We start from the raw sequence: 15062 nt of genomic DNA, 5'->3' as shown, positions 1-15062 counted from the left end.
ACTATATGTAAGATACTCCACCTTATTTATATTTGTTGGTGTTGGTTAGGGGAACCCCACCTAGGTGTTAGCGTTTCACATATTACCTATTGGACCCACTGGGACTTTGTATTTTGATTGCTTTTTTGTGTCTATAAAGACTCTTTAATGAAGCACTTGGTGTATATGCCATGCCACTTAATTATCACTGCTTAGTTCTCTGCCACTTAGGAGTTAAATCACGTTTGTTTCTGTCCGTGCAGCCTTTTTGTCCAGGGTTTCACTTCAGTTAAATGTTAACTTACTTTACAAGTGTTTTTCTCCTGCTTTGTAAATTGAACTTAATCACGCAAAGAAGGGCTATCAACAGAGCAGGAGATAAGACATTCTAAATTAAAAAGAATGTGCACTTTAGTAATGCATATACCATCTACCGTGTATTCATTAGTGAGGTTTATATCACTATACGCTGTTGTGAGTCGGCACTTGTACATTTTTGTTGTGTTTTCACCTATTGAGAAATACTGCACCATTTGTTCTTTTTTCTGCTTTTTACATGTACCCACGGGCCACGGATGAAGGATAAAGTTTTATAATAATTTTTTTGCACAAATATATTATCCACTTGTTATTAGGAGTTACCTGGTGTTTTTTGTTTTGTTTGTTTTTTATGTTCATTTTTGAGGTATGGATGGGGTTCCCCCTTTTTCAGTGTTTGCTACTGAGGGTAATCTAAAGTTTAAAGTTTTTCGGTTATCGGACCCTACAAATGGGAGAGATGTGCAACAAACATCCACAAACTAGGGTTGTTATATCACTGCTAATATGTGAATAAATGATTGTGTAAATATATTGAATATTTTATGTTGACCATTTTGTATTGCCACAAATGTGCTGTAGATTCTCTACGCTTCTCTATAGGAAGCATCTGATTGGACCATCAGGATCGATGAGGTCACCATAGGCAGATCAGTATGCAGAGAGAAGACTTTCTCTGCATTACAGGGGGACAATGACATATCCAGTACTCTATTCCTAGGAATGCTGCAAAGTTGCATTGGACATGCCTGATAGATATACATATGGCCACTAATCTATTTGAAAAAGGAACACCAAAACACTAATGCTAAAAATACATATTTATTTTTAACTCTTGATTGCTCCTTTAGCGTTAGGCTGGCGAGAAGATAATTTACACTGTGACTTGGGGCTGTAAAGTGCAGTATATTTTATACGTGTTCTGCAGGTGGGAGTTTCCTACGCCAGGTACTTATTTATTTATTTATTATTGCCATTTATATAGCGCCAACAGATTCCGTAGCGCTTTACAATATTATGAGAGGGGGATTTAACTATAAATAGGACAATTACAAATAAACTTACAGGAACAATAGGTTGAAGAGGACCCTGCTCAAACGAGCTTACATTCTATAGGAGGTGGGGTGTAAAACACATTAGGACAGGAATTTACAATCAAATAAGGTGGGCTGCCCTTTAGGAGAGGGCAAGAGACAGGTATGTGAGGTAAGGGTTAGTCTTGGAGGCCATAAGCTTTCCTAAAGAGATGGGTTTTAAGGCACTTCTTAAAAGATGCAAGACTAGGGGAGAGTCTGATGGCGGTAGGCAGGCTATTCCATAGGAAGGGAGCCGCCCGCGAGAAGTCCTGCAAGCGCGAGTTGGCCGTACGAGTGCGGACAACGGACAGGAGGTGGTCACGGGCAGAACGGAGAGACCGAGAAGGGACAGACCTATGGATCTGTGAGGAGATATAAGAGGGGCTAGAGTTGTTCAGTGCTTTATAGGTGTGAGTTAGTACCTTGAATTGACTCCTATAGCATACAGGAAGCCAATGTAAGGACTGGCAGAGGGGTGAGGTGTGAGAGAAACGACTAGAGAGGAAAATCAATCTAGCAGCAGCATTCATTACGGACTGTAAGGGTGCAGTACGGCTATTGGGGAGACCAATCAGGAGAGGGTTACAATAATCCATGCGGGAAATTACTAGAGCATGGACAAGCTCCTTGGTAGTATCTGGTGCAAGAAAGGGGCGGATGCGGGCTATGTTTTTAAGATGGAATCTACAGGATTTGGCAATATAGACTGTTTTATGACTGCAAACAAGCATTGCTATTAAAGAATTACTTCAACCCTGAATAATGCCCTAATGAGCATTATTATTTAGGTCACCCCAATCTAAAAGCTCAAATATGTAGATAAAGGTATTGCTTTCCTAAAATCCAGTGCCAAGTGAAGCTCCCAGCACTGCTTTCCATGATATCCCCTAACGGCACGCCAACCATGCAAAGTCCAAACAAAGGCTTATAGAGAAGCCTTTGATTGGACATTTTAACCAGCTTAGAGTGCATGTTCACACTGTGAGATGGCAAGGGGAAGGGGAGAGGAGGGAGGGAAGTAGAAAAATAAAGAATAACTTAAGCGGGGAGTGCTGCAATCAAGAAGGAAGGGAACATTCAGGTTTCCTCCTTACAGGCTCTACCTACAAGGGAGAAGCTCCATATGTCTGCTGCCACGTGACACATTTTTTGCACCAATTTGACATTTGGCAAATTTACATGTGTCGGTGGTGTAACTAGCCCCTAGGACAAAACTGCAATTATCCACTTCTACAAACAGAAGTGGTCATGATGGTTGGAGTAAACCTTTCATCATACTCACTTGAGTTTACAGCCTATCACTTTTGCATATCCTTAAGCCCATGGTTATTTGGCAAATGCTTGTCCCTCTCTGACCGTTTGTCCTATATACCAAGGGGAAGAACTATCAATGAAATGAAGAAGTTCCAACTCTCAGCAAAGTGCTAAATAAGGAGCAATCACTACGGAAACCAATCAAATGTCTCAGTATCTAGCACTTTATACCCAGACCCGCACCTTTGATGCTAGATAAACGCTCATGCTTTCACCAATTTAGTTTTTAATGTTATTACATGAGAGTGAGCACCTGAATTCTTGAGACAGTTAAGATAGATGTATAGATGTGTACACCCAGACCATCTGTGTTTACAGCCTGTTTTGGGAGAAGTATTAATACATTAACACAAACTTTTTGAGCACCAAACTGATTTTTCTCAGGAAGGATGTGGTGACTTAGTCACTAAAGCTAGGATTTCCCTTTGGAAGTGGTGATATCATTGTGTATTGACAGTAAATAGAAATTCCTATGCCTGGACTTTATAATGCAACATAAGATTCATAGTTTATAGAAAAGACACTCTCTGTTGGAGTAATTTACTAATCTAAGCTGAAACACACCACTACACAAATATATTTAAACATATTTAATCAAACAGGGTAATTCATTAAAGTGAGAACTGTTGGAAATTCAAAGTGAATTTAAAGGGACACGATAGTCACCAAAACAACTTTAGCTTAATGAAGCAGTGTTGGTGTATAGATCAGGCCTCTGAAGTCACTGTTCAATTCTCTGCCATTTACGAGTTAATTCCCTTTTGTTTCTGTTCATGCAGCCCTAGCCACACTTTTCCTGGCTGTGACTGACAGCCTACATAAAAAATGGTTTTGTTTTCAATCAGATATTAACATACTTTTAGAAGTCTGTATCACACACTGGAGGCTCCTGCAAAGTCTAGCAAACTATTAACAGTGCAGGTGATACGTTTAAATATTAGATCTTACTTTACAGGAAGTGTTTAGAAAGACTGTGTAAATCATATGCACGAAGTAATGACTAGGTCTGCATAAACAAAGTGATTTATCTCCTAAATGGCAGAGAATTAACCAGTAAGATGGCAAATGCAAAACTGCTCTATTAAGCTAAAGATATTTTAGTGACTAAAGTGTGCCTTTAAACATTTTTACATTTATAGTAGAAGCAGGAATATTAACCATTCAGTTTGGGATAAGAAACTTGTCATAATGTCACAATATGGCATTTGAAATTGGTATTTTTCAACTTCTAATGCGATTTTTAAAATTTTAATTTTGGTTTGTGTTTTTTTTCTGTGAATTTTTAAAAGCGTTTTCTAGAAAATTACAGAATACATTGGTAGGAAATAAGTTATTTGATGTTTGTTCACTTAACATGAAATTGTAGAGAAATGACAAGGGGGATGACGCTCTTTTAGTGGTCATTAAATTAAGGAAAGTTATACTTTTCTGTACTTACTATGCAATGGTACATACAAACTGTCAAAGTAATTCACCAAAGTGGGTCATGTCGGGAATACCAAATACATTTAAAGGCCAAAATAGCGGATAAGGACAAACAGCTATGTTTCCAGTTTGACTATTCTGGCCTTAAATTTAAAGGGACACTATGCCAGAACCACTACAGCTTAATGTAGTGGTTCTGATGTCTATATCATGTCCCTGCAGTGTCAGCACTGCAAACACTGCCTTTTCAGAGAACACCACTAGTGGCAATCACTCAGATGGCCACTACTAGAGGTGTTTCCTATTCCAGTGCTACATATACTGCAGCACTGGATGGGGACCTGCATGGGGACCCTGAATGTTCCCCATAAAGATGCATTGATTCAAAGCATCTCTTTGAGAAGATGCTAATTGGAGCAGCATGGTGTTTTGCGGTGAATGCGCAAAAGCCTGCCAGTGCTTTCCTTTAGGGAAACATTAGATTGGCTGAGATTTTCAAGATTGATAATCACAGCTATGGAGGCGGAGCCAGCCGTGGCAAGACTAGCGCGGCATGGGAGAACAGCAGAGTAAAATCAAATTTTTACTGCACAGAGACGGTTACTTAAACAGCCATTGTAGCCCTATAGTGTCAGAAATACAAGTTTCCATCTAAATTAGATGCATTTACTACAACTTGCAAAGGCTGATCTAACAGACTACCATATAGCAAAAATAAAAAATACTTAACTTACAACATTTGCAATAGGAATTATTAAATCGCAACATTAATAAAAAAATGAATTACCGCCTTCAAATAAAAATAAAAAAGTCCTTAATTGTATACTTTTTACATTATACCTTTAGAAGTGGGGCTTCAATCTTGGCGCACATTTAAAAATTAAATGATGCTTTATCACATCAGAACAAAAACACTTCAAAGATGGGTTGTACTACGTTCTTACTGTGGATTTTAAAGCATATCTAGCTGCAATGCATAAAATATTTGGGAATAATTAAAGGCACTTACCGAAGTGTAGTTGGACTTTGTCTGCCTCTGGTTCCGTAACTCCTGCTCCTGGAACTGTAGTCCAGCTAAGTGCTTCTCCAAAGCCTCCCAGTCCATCGTGGGCAGCTGAGGTTCCTCCCTCATGGGGGCTGCTGAACCCCCAATGGAGTTTAGTGACGTCCCCCTTATAGAGTTATTTTGGGGTTTCGGAGGACTAGATTTCCCTTTAATGCTTGTTTTCCCACTGAATAAATTCCCATTTAGCTTGTGCTGATGTGAAGGATTGCCATTAATTGCTGAAAGATGACCAACTTTAACATCCTCAAACTCCTCTGCCAAACTCCTGCCAGCCGCTATCCTCCCAAAGCAATTGTCTTTAGGAAATCCATCTTCTCCATCATTAACACTTTCTTCTTCTTCATCGTCTTCCCATTCATCACTCACCTTGTCCACAAAGTCCTCCTCATAATCCTCAAGGGCAGCCAGCTCCAGGCTGGGAGAAGACTTACACTCTGAGCAAGGAGTCACTTTGTTGGAGCTGGACTCGGAACTAGAACGACTGCAGGCATCACTTCCTAAATCCATGCCATCCTCTCGGTAATCCTGCATGGAGGGAGCAATGGAAATCACCATGGAAGGAGAGAGAGAAAGGGGAGGGAAGAAAAGAGAGATTAATGTATTTTGCATCAAAGCAAAAGCACCGTGTCTATGCTTGCTCTGTGGTAAAAGAGAGGAAAAAATAATACATGAAGCAACTGGAAACTGTCAGCAAGACTAACCATCCCCTGAGGCTGCACTGAGACAGACATTCCGGTCCTCCTCCCACTATCTGAGCTACACTTTGCCAGCATCTAGAATCATTACATCACCTTAAATATGCAACGGTGCATGTATGATAATACACTTCTGCTTCCCAGGTGACGGCAGCCCTTGTACAAATTGGGCTAAAACATACATCTAAGGATTGCTTAAAAGTGACAGCCAATGTTGACACCTCGGGTGTTCCTGAGCCCTAAGGCTCAATGAGCATCATGGGAAATTTACTTTAAAAATACCTGGGGTGGGGTGCCATGGTTAGATATCAGTGGTTTAAAATGGCCTGGCAGATTCCTAGGTTAGAAGCATTTTTGTATACTTTAAGGTTATCTAGATCTGTGCCACTCTGTAAACTCAATTAAAACAAAACAAAAACCATTAAATTTACTCAAGCTTTATCATTAGAAGGACAGACTATATATATATATATATATATATATATATTCAATATTCCACATTATAAGATAAATATAAAGTATAAATGTTGGATGGAGAAATAAAATGTGTTAGCTTTCAAATTGCTTTTGATGCACACAAATTGCACAGCAGTTCAACACAATATCTTACTAATAAGTGTATGCACAATTAACATGTATTCAGCAAGCGGAAAAGAAAAAAAATATGATTTATTTAAAATAGCTGTTATACCGAATGAATCCTAAATAACATATATGAAGGATCAAAATGTGTGTTCGTTTCACAAATTCTTTTCTCATCCACCACACATACAAGACTAAAATGTTACGCATAATGTTTTATTAATATCTGTCTCTAAAAGAGACTGATCAATGCTGTCTACGTTAATTAACGCAATATACTTTGTAACTAAACACCACGGTGTAGAACGCTGATAGGATTAAATCAATATAATAACAAAACAAACAATATGTAGAAAAAAAGAACAAAAACCTCAAACAGGCTCATACAGTTCCATAATACATACAATCTACACAGCCTTAACATTCCAACCTTCTGGTTTTCTATTCGATTGAAGGGAAAAGTAATATCCATTTCGTTTTCAAGCTGAACTTTTTCTTGCAAGTCAACCCTTGAGGTGACAAAGGTAATCAGTAGAATGTAGCTATACACTGTGTGGGAGATTAATTTGAAGGGTTCTCTCTCGCCATGGCCCATGTCACTAACATCAATAGAACCTAAACATGCCACCTATTAAAAAGGTGCCCTCAGGGATCTCCCAGGACCCAGCATTTCTACTGGAGCTCTGCAATGCCCTGCAGGCCCATCTGATGCAGACAGCACACAAGCTTGCAGAATACTAAGTATCTTCCCAGCTGCAAATAAAGCTACAGATTAAAGATTAAAGTCATCAAAAGATTAGCCACACTAGTACTGTATGTGATACAGGCATATTTATTCTGCAGCTATTAATATACTTCACAATAACTAGGACAGCGCAGCCAAAAATTATTTTATGTATATGTGTGTACATATATTAATATATATATATATATATATATATATATATATATACACACATAAATGCCCCCCACACACACACATTATGTCAGTATGTAACACCCACTAATGCCCTTCTTTAAATAGACATGCATGCCCACTGCTACATGTAACCTGCAGAATAGATACATTTGTTCTCCTGTCCCCTTCCTGCAGGGTCCCAGTGATCGCCCCCATACCTGCTGCAGCAAATCTGTGCCTTGTAACCCTTCATGTCGATATGACGCAGCAGCCCCCTCCCCTCTCTATTCACAGAGCTATCAGGGAGACCCTAGCCAGTCACATTTACCCCGGCGCCGCCCGGCACACACTCCAAGGCTCCGGAAACTCCCCGCTCCTAACACGTCACTGCGTAAAAACGCCGGGAATAGGAATTCCGGAGGCTGCGTAGCTCGGTGGGCTCGGGATGTTGGATGGAGTGAGGCTGCGTTTTTTGCGTAAGTTGGAAGTGCTTGGGGAGACCTCTAGTGGACAAGGTGCGGTAGCGCAGGGCGCGCCCTCCACATCCACAGATACAAACCTCCTGGTTGATAGGTAGAGGGAATGACCTGACCCTGGAGGGTTATTCCAGGTGTGACACAGGTTGTGCTGTGATACATGATTAGTCAATGTTACCAGACTAGGAAACGGCTCAGTGATGATTTGTTACGCATAACCGTACATTATGGATCATACCTGCTGCCAGCTATGTAAGGCAGCATGTGAAATGTTTACATATGAAGCTGTCACTAGGGTAACAAGGTCCACCATGTTCTCCACATATGACTGATTTTTGGGATTTATTATAAGTGCTGCCTTGTCATTTTAAATTTTTATATGGCAGGTAGGAGATTCGTTAACTAGCGGATTCCATTTGTTTCCTCTTTCATTAATGAATTTATTTTCTTCTTACAGCATAGTGACTCTACCCTTATGACATCCGGAATACATCCTGCATACCCTTATTACATCCTGCATACAGCTGAGCATCACTTTTCATGTGTAGAGCATCATCACACAGAAATGAAACATTGTGGATCTGGCAACAAGAAGGGCTTCTAAACTGGTTCATGGATTGCCAGGAAAGGTTAAAGGATCTTAGCATGTATAGCTTGGAGGAAAGACGAGACAGGGGGTTATGATAGAAACATTTAAATATATAAAGGGAATCAACACAGTAAAGGAGGAGACAATATTTAAAAGAAGAAAAACTACCACAACAAGAGGGGCAAAGGTTTAAAAATAATATCAGGAAGTATTACTTTACTGAGAGGGTAGTGGATGCATGGAATAGCCTTCCAGCTGAAGTGGTAGAGGTTAACACAGTGAGGGAGTTTAAGCATGCATGGGATAGGCATAAGGCTATCCTAGACTTAAGATAAGGCCAGGGACTAATGAAAGTATTTAGAAAATTTGGCAGACTAGATGGGCCGAATGGTTCTTATCTGCCGTCACATTCTATGTTTCTATGTCACCCAGGGCTGCCATTTGCACGGCGATAATGTAATATGTGTGGACAGAAATTTTCTGATTTAGTTTAGAGCAGCATGGTTATGTTTAAAGGACCACTCTAGGCACCCAGACGACTTCAGCTTAATGAAGTGGTCTGGGTGCCAGGTACCTCTAGGATTAACCCTTTTTTTTATAAACATAGCAGTTTCAGAGAAACTGCTATGTTTATAATGAGGGTTAATCCAGCCTCCAAATCCTCTAGTGGCTGTCTCATTGACAGCCGCTAGAGGCGCTTGCGTGCTTCTCACTGTGAAAATCACAGTGAGAGCACGCAAGCGTCCATAGGAAAGCATTGTAAATGCTTTCCTATGCGACCGGCTGAATGCGAGCGCGGCTCCTGCCGCGCATGCGCATTCAGCCGATGACGTCGCGATCAAGATGGAGAGGAGGAGGAAAGCTCCCCGCCCGGCGCTGGAAAAAGAGGTAAGTTTAACCCCTTCCTCTCTCCAGAGCCCAGCGGGAGGGGGTCCCTGAGGGTGGGGGCACCCTCAGGGTACTCTAGTGCCAGGAAAACGAGTATGTTTTCCTGGCACTAGAGTGGTCCTTTAATGATGCACTTGTGTATTCTTTGGATTTGTCCCCAGAAGCAGAACACCATGAAAGTAACTAGGAACTGTAGGCGGGGAATAATAAACTGGCCATTGAGAGGTGTGCTAATAAAGTTATCTAAAAGATTGTTCGTGAGTTTTGCAATATGCCAGTGCTTGACCTGCATTACTAGTTACAACTAAACTGCCCGAAAGACAGTAGCACATATTGTGCTACTTTTAATTTACTTTTCCTTCCAGAGGTTATTTTGTCTCTACAGTCCTTGGAATTACTAATTTCTCAGATAGACGGGTCTAAATATTACAAGGCATTTTAAAAAAAACTTCTTACATAGTATCGTTTTTCCTGTGCACATCAGCACCGTGAAAACCTGCTTAATTCTGTAAATCATTTTTTTTTAAAAATGGAGATGGTCCAGCATTCCTCCAAATTGACAATAACCATTGATTGGTTCAAACATTGCTATGTAAACAGTATGCTGGAGGACTGCTGAACTATCTGTGTTCTTTTTGCAATGTGTTCCCCTTTTAAGTGGGATTGGGGTCTCTGTACCTGCAAACATACAAAAAAGTTGTCCTCTTTGTCGTTTGTTGGGATTTCTGAATGTCCAACCATGTATCAAGTAGCAGACTATTGCTTAAACAATCTACAGAAATGTTTGTTTGCAATTTAGTCAGTTACAATGCGCCGTGTGCCAATTTGCATATTTACTTAGGTGTTTGTGTTCCAGGTTTTGTTTTGTTTTTTCATTTTTAAAAGGACACTATAAATTAAGTGGTCTTGGTGCAGTGTCCCTCCTGTTTTGCTCCTGCAATGTAAAACATTGCTGTTTCATAGTTAAAACAATGTCTACGAGAACCATTTAATTGGTGCATCGTGATAATTGATGCAAATGCACATTAAGTTCACAATGCTTTGCAAACTTCAAATACACTGTTGTGGTGCTTGTTGAAATCTTGTGATTATCTGCACTACTAAAATAAAGAATAAAAAAAAGAAATGTCATCAGACCTGACGATATCAGCAGAGGCGGATTGGGCTGCAGACCAGATGCTGTCTCTGCACGTGTTGCAGGTAAGTAACGGGTTCATTTCTAAATAATGTCTGGAGAAAAAAGGGGGCGCTGAAATCTAAAAGACATATTGGGATAAAAAGTAATCTTTGTTTATTTTACCCATTAGTGTTCCTTTAAATTCTCCTAATGATATGTAGATTATGCACAGTGGTATATTTGGCAATTTAAGGCATCCACCAGGGAAATCTGTCTTGATTATGATTTGAAATTGCTTCATTAAAAATTGGATGTGCTAGTGTGTAAGCTGTAGTAAAATTCAGAAGCTATGGGCATAATAATTCTAACAGATATTGTATGACTGGTGGAATCAAGCGATTAAAATAGCTAATGGTGATTTTTAACAAAACCTGGACTCATTTTAACAAAAACCTCCGACTGAACCAGAAAATAAATTGTGTGAATTTAGCATGTTTTGTAAAATGTTCCCTTTATTACATGACATCCTCTCCAACCAAGACAGTTCAACTGTTCATCATGCTTAACCAGCCATCGATTGACTGTTTGCAAAGTTAGCAATAATAACCAAGTGTTCTTACTCATCATGCTCTACACAAGTATAACATATTTTTGTTTTAAGTAGCTGATATATTCTTTTTAAAGGAGCACTCAATCACTATATTGGTTAGGGGTTTCAGAGGGCTCTTCCATGTTTTTTTTTATTTTTTATATATTTAAGTGTTCTTGCATAGCAAGACCACTTAATGTTATCTCACATATATATTATTATTATTATTATTATAGCCAAATTTGCCACCCTAACTCCTCCCACAGTTTTTACACTACATAGACAAAAATATACCAAAACGTGCAGATTGTTCCCGATCGGATTGCTATTACTTTGTGGAACGTTTCGGCGAATGGTTCTTGGAATATCGTCGTTCTTGAGGCAAAATTTTTCCATAGGAATGAATGGCAAAGCTAGAGTGGGAGCTGGCAAAAGCTGAAAAATCAGGACATGATTTCTAAACTGCCACCACTCCCTCATTTTCAGGCCCACCTACACAAATCTTATATCAAAACGTTCAGCTATCCCTGCTGCCACTAAAAATGTCCACAGCTGGGGGCGGAGCCAAGCAGGCAAGCAGCCCAGACGTGTCTGACCAGAGCTCCCACGTCTGGAGACGGATAATGGGGTATAACGCCGGAACACAACGGCCCACGACCAAGCCAATACGATACCTCTACTCAGGGGGGGCTACCGAATCGATTGGTGCCCCTCATGAACCCCTGCATTGCCAACCTGATGAAACGAGGCTTGCGGCCTACTTGGAACTGAGCCGCAGGGAGACGGCCGCTCCCTGGGGCATTGACGGTACCAGGGACCGCAGCGAAATACTTCCCCCCCCCCTACGACCGGCGGGGGTTATCCCGGTCCCGAGAAAGCAGCTTGACTCACCTATTTCTCCCCACTGCCGCAGCACACACGGACAAGCCACAAAAATCAAGATGGCGGCGGATGGCTGTGAGATAGTGACGGCAGAGCAGCAAAAAACACTGGAGCAGCGTCTGGACGACCTGCTCCAGAGATTTTGGCAAAAGCTAGAACTTAAAGCAGCCCAGCACAAGCAAGCACAACGGGGAAGCGCACCTTATGGGGACAGACCTCACCGCAGGGAACCCCATCGACTGCAAAGAGCACCAAGCGACACACACAAGGCTGGGCCCGCCATCACCATTATGCGCGCCCTGCCGAGGGGCCCCCAACACCCCCCGAGGGCGAACAAACTGGGCCAGCCACGGAAACCCAAACACCCTCGGAATAAGCAAAAAGCCTACCACCGACGAACACAGAGCACACTGCGAACTGTACTCCAGCGGCAAGATCAGCGGAGACCTGCAAGCCGCACACGCCAACATCATTACCTGAGGGTTTTACTGACCCGCACGCCCGGCACTTGTACTCAGCCACAAACCAAGACACACGCCGGCGAGTTGGGGCACAAGCCGCGGGGAGCAGGGAGGGTGTCCTCGGGCACAGCAACAGCACAGCCAAGTACCCCTACCCCAAATAGCCCGCCTGGGCTGAAGGCCACCAGGGCTAAAGCCCGAAAGCATCCCCCACAGCAGCTGCGGTCACAGCGATATAAATGGCAACGAAACGCCAGACCCCCCAGCACTCCCACAAGAGGAGGAAACTCGGACTCTAGAAGTCACCGGGTTTGTGGCACAGTGATGCCGGCCTACTCACCAGCCTGGGGCTGGAGGATCACCACTTCCTGTACCCACACAGCGGCGGCCCTGGACAGTCCGCCAGCGCGCACCAGCGTTATCCTACCTGGCCAAAGAATGGACTATCCGTTCCAGCATGTCAGTGGCATCGGGTGAAGGTTTGCAGCAGAGAGGACTATGATAACTGCAGCTGAGCTCAGATTACACTCATTACATTCACTTTCATTTATTGTTCTGTTTTCCCCTGTCGATATGCTTTTCCCCATTGCTGTCTCAATACTGCTTTTTTCCAGTATAAACCTTGCCAGCCTGTAGTCAGGGCACTGATTATTTGTCTTGTTGCTGCATCACTAAGTATTTGATATTGGTATTTATCTAATTTCATCCTGCAGGGCACTCACAAGCATACTGTATCGCTCTATAATGCCCTACTCACACTAACCGACAGGTTTCGTACCAGTACACGCATACAAAGGATAGGAGCAAAGCCACCTACCTAACCAGCAGACCACAAACATCTGCACACACTTACCGCACACACGGCAAGCCTATATGGGGACACCAGACCAGACCCACATCTCTCACTAGTGCACACCGCAGGGTGGGGGCCATGGCTCCCTAAGCCTGCCGCTAAGCAATGCGACCTAAGCACTTCTACCAAGCACCCAATTATGAGCATATCGTTCAAGCGCAATATGATGGCTGGTATACCTAGCCTAACATACTCATATCTACAGTTTACACGCATTGCCTGAATGTTTACTCTAATGATAAAATGATCACTCTAATGATAAAATGATAAAATCTATGTTTGTGTTGAAGCCTACCAGTGACACCTTTTGTATATGTGTTTGGAATGTGCAGTAATATCTAATGCCACCGAAAATGTATGTTACAGCAGTGTGATTAGTCCAATATGTTGTTAAAATGAGAGGCTTTTTGTAAAACTAATGACACTCCAATGCACTAACTAGGTGGCTTCTAACATGGCCTTCGCAAAGATCTAACGTTCATATACCTTCACTCTATGTTTAAATTTAATTGTTTACGCCTGATAACAATATAAAAAATGTGCTTGATATTCATGTACCCCACATGTTCCACGTGGAAAAGCCTGAGGACTGCTGTTGGGGCACCTCTCGCCTGCTTGTACTATGTATTTGCACGTCAAAAATAAAGAATTGAAAAAAAAAAAAAAAAAAAAATGTCCACAGCTAAGCCATAGTCCTTATAGTTTTCACAATATGACCATTTGTTTGCAACTCACGCAGTCCATTGACATTCATTGAAACTCCACTCTGCAAAGCTCACATTTGAAGGGCAATTTCTAAACTGCGACTGTGCCTTCAATATTTCAGAGACATACTATACAACAAAATGTAGCTCTGGGTCTTGTGATTCTCACAATATAAAGCTCTTCACTGTAGGATTTATAGTTTTTAAAATACGACCATTTGAAGATGGCAACCGCAAAAATACTCTGACCTGTGCCAGGCTGCAGCAGCAAGTGATGTCATAGACAGGGCCTTTTGCACCTGCTAATGTTTTTATAACTGTATGTTTTAATGTAACTGTGAAGCACTTTGGGCAACAACGTTGCAATTAAATGTGCTATATAAAAAAATAATAACAGTTACTCCGCCCACTCCAGTTGTAGACTACTGGTGGAGGCAAGAACACTTCACACAATTTCCCAGAAATTGTAGCTTTTCTAGTTTTATTTATGCTCTTATTAAAATCCAAACTTTTGGACTCAACAGCAAACAAGTTGTTGCGGGAGAGAGCTGAAAACAGGCCCCCCAGAAGTAGCTTTAAGGAAATGTTGTTGTTTTTTTGCTACAGATGCTACAAAATGCTCTAAAATGACAGGAAAAGCTCCCAAAGTCCCTTAAAGGTGTTCGTGTTAGCAGAATGTGAATGATCATTATTTTACTAAGTGTCTTGCACCAGAGTGCTTGTATTTATAATTATGTGTCTCAGATTCCATCAGCTATTACTCTCTTAGGGAAAACAGGATAATAAAAGTGATGTGTACTCTTAAGAAATAAAAGTAGAAAAAAAAAGATTACAAAAAGCAGACCGGTTCACATACCCACGGGGGTAACCCCTAGTCTTAATTCTGGTTGTTTTTAAAGGTTTCTCTATATGGTAACACCAACATGCTATGTTCGATACTGACCAACAATGACGCATCTTGGAAGGACCTGCGTGTCCCATAATTTGGACAACAACTGTTTAATTTAGGTACAACGAAAATGGTGACCTGAGAGCAACAAAGTATTGTTAGACGAAGGCAAAAATCCACAGTTAACAATGTAATCGAACAAATAATAAATCAGTTTGGGAAACAAAATATCTATATGCTGAAAGGGACCTGCGAGTCCAT

The 15062-nt window shown here is 41.4% G+C and overlaps 1 protein-coding gene across 4 annotated transcripts in view; it reads right to left on the bottom strand.

Annotated features, from left to right (window-relative positions):
- Positions 1-15062, bottom strand: part of SCHIP1 (schwannomin interacting protein 1) — a 431576-nt gene that overhangs the window by 65259 nt on the left and 351255 nt on the right. For 2 of the 4 annotated variants that reach the window (XM_063442583.1, XM_063442584.1), the window contains one exon: positions 5122-5703. In XM_063442583.1, the coding sequence (XP_063298653.1) occupies positions 5122-5703 (582 nt within the window). The other 2 variants (XM_063442586.1, XM_063442585.1) reach the window with 2 other exon arrangements.

Source organism: Pelobates fuscus, chromosome 2 (assembly GCF_036172605.1).
Source record: "Pelobates fuscus isolate aPelFus1 chromosome 2, aPelFus1.pri, whole genome shotgun sequence".
In the NCBI taxonomy this organism is placed as follows: domain Eukaryota; kingdom Metazoa; phylum Chordata; class Amphibia; order Anura; family Pelobatidae; genus Pelobates; species Pelobates fuscus.
This window is presented reverse-complemented; position numbering and strand designations above follow the sequence as displayed.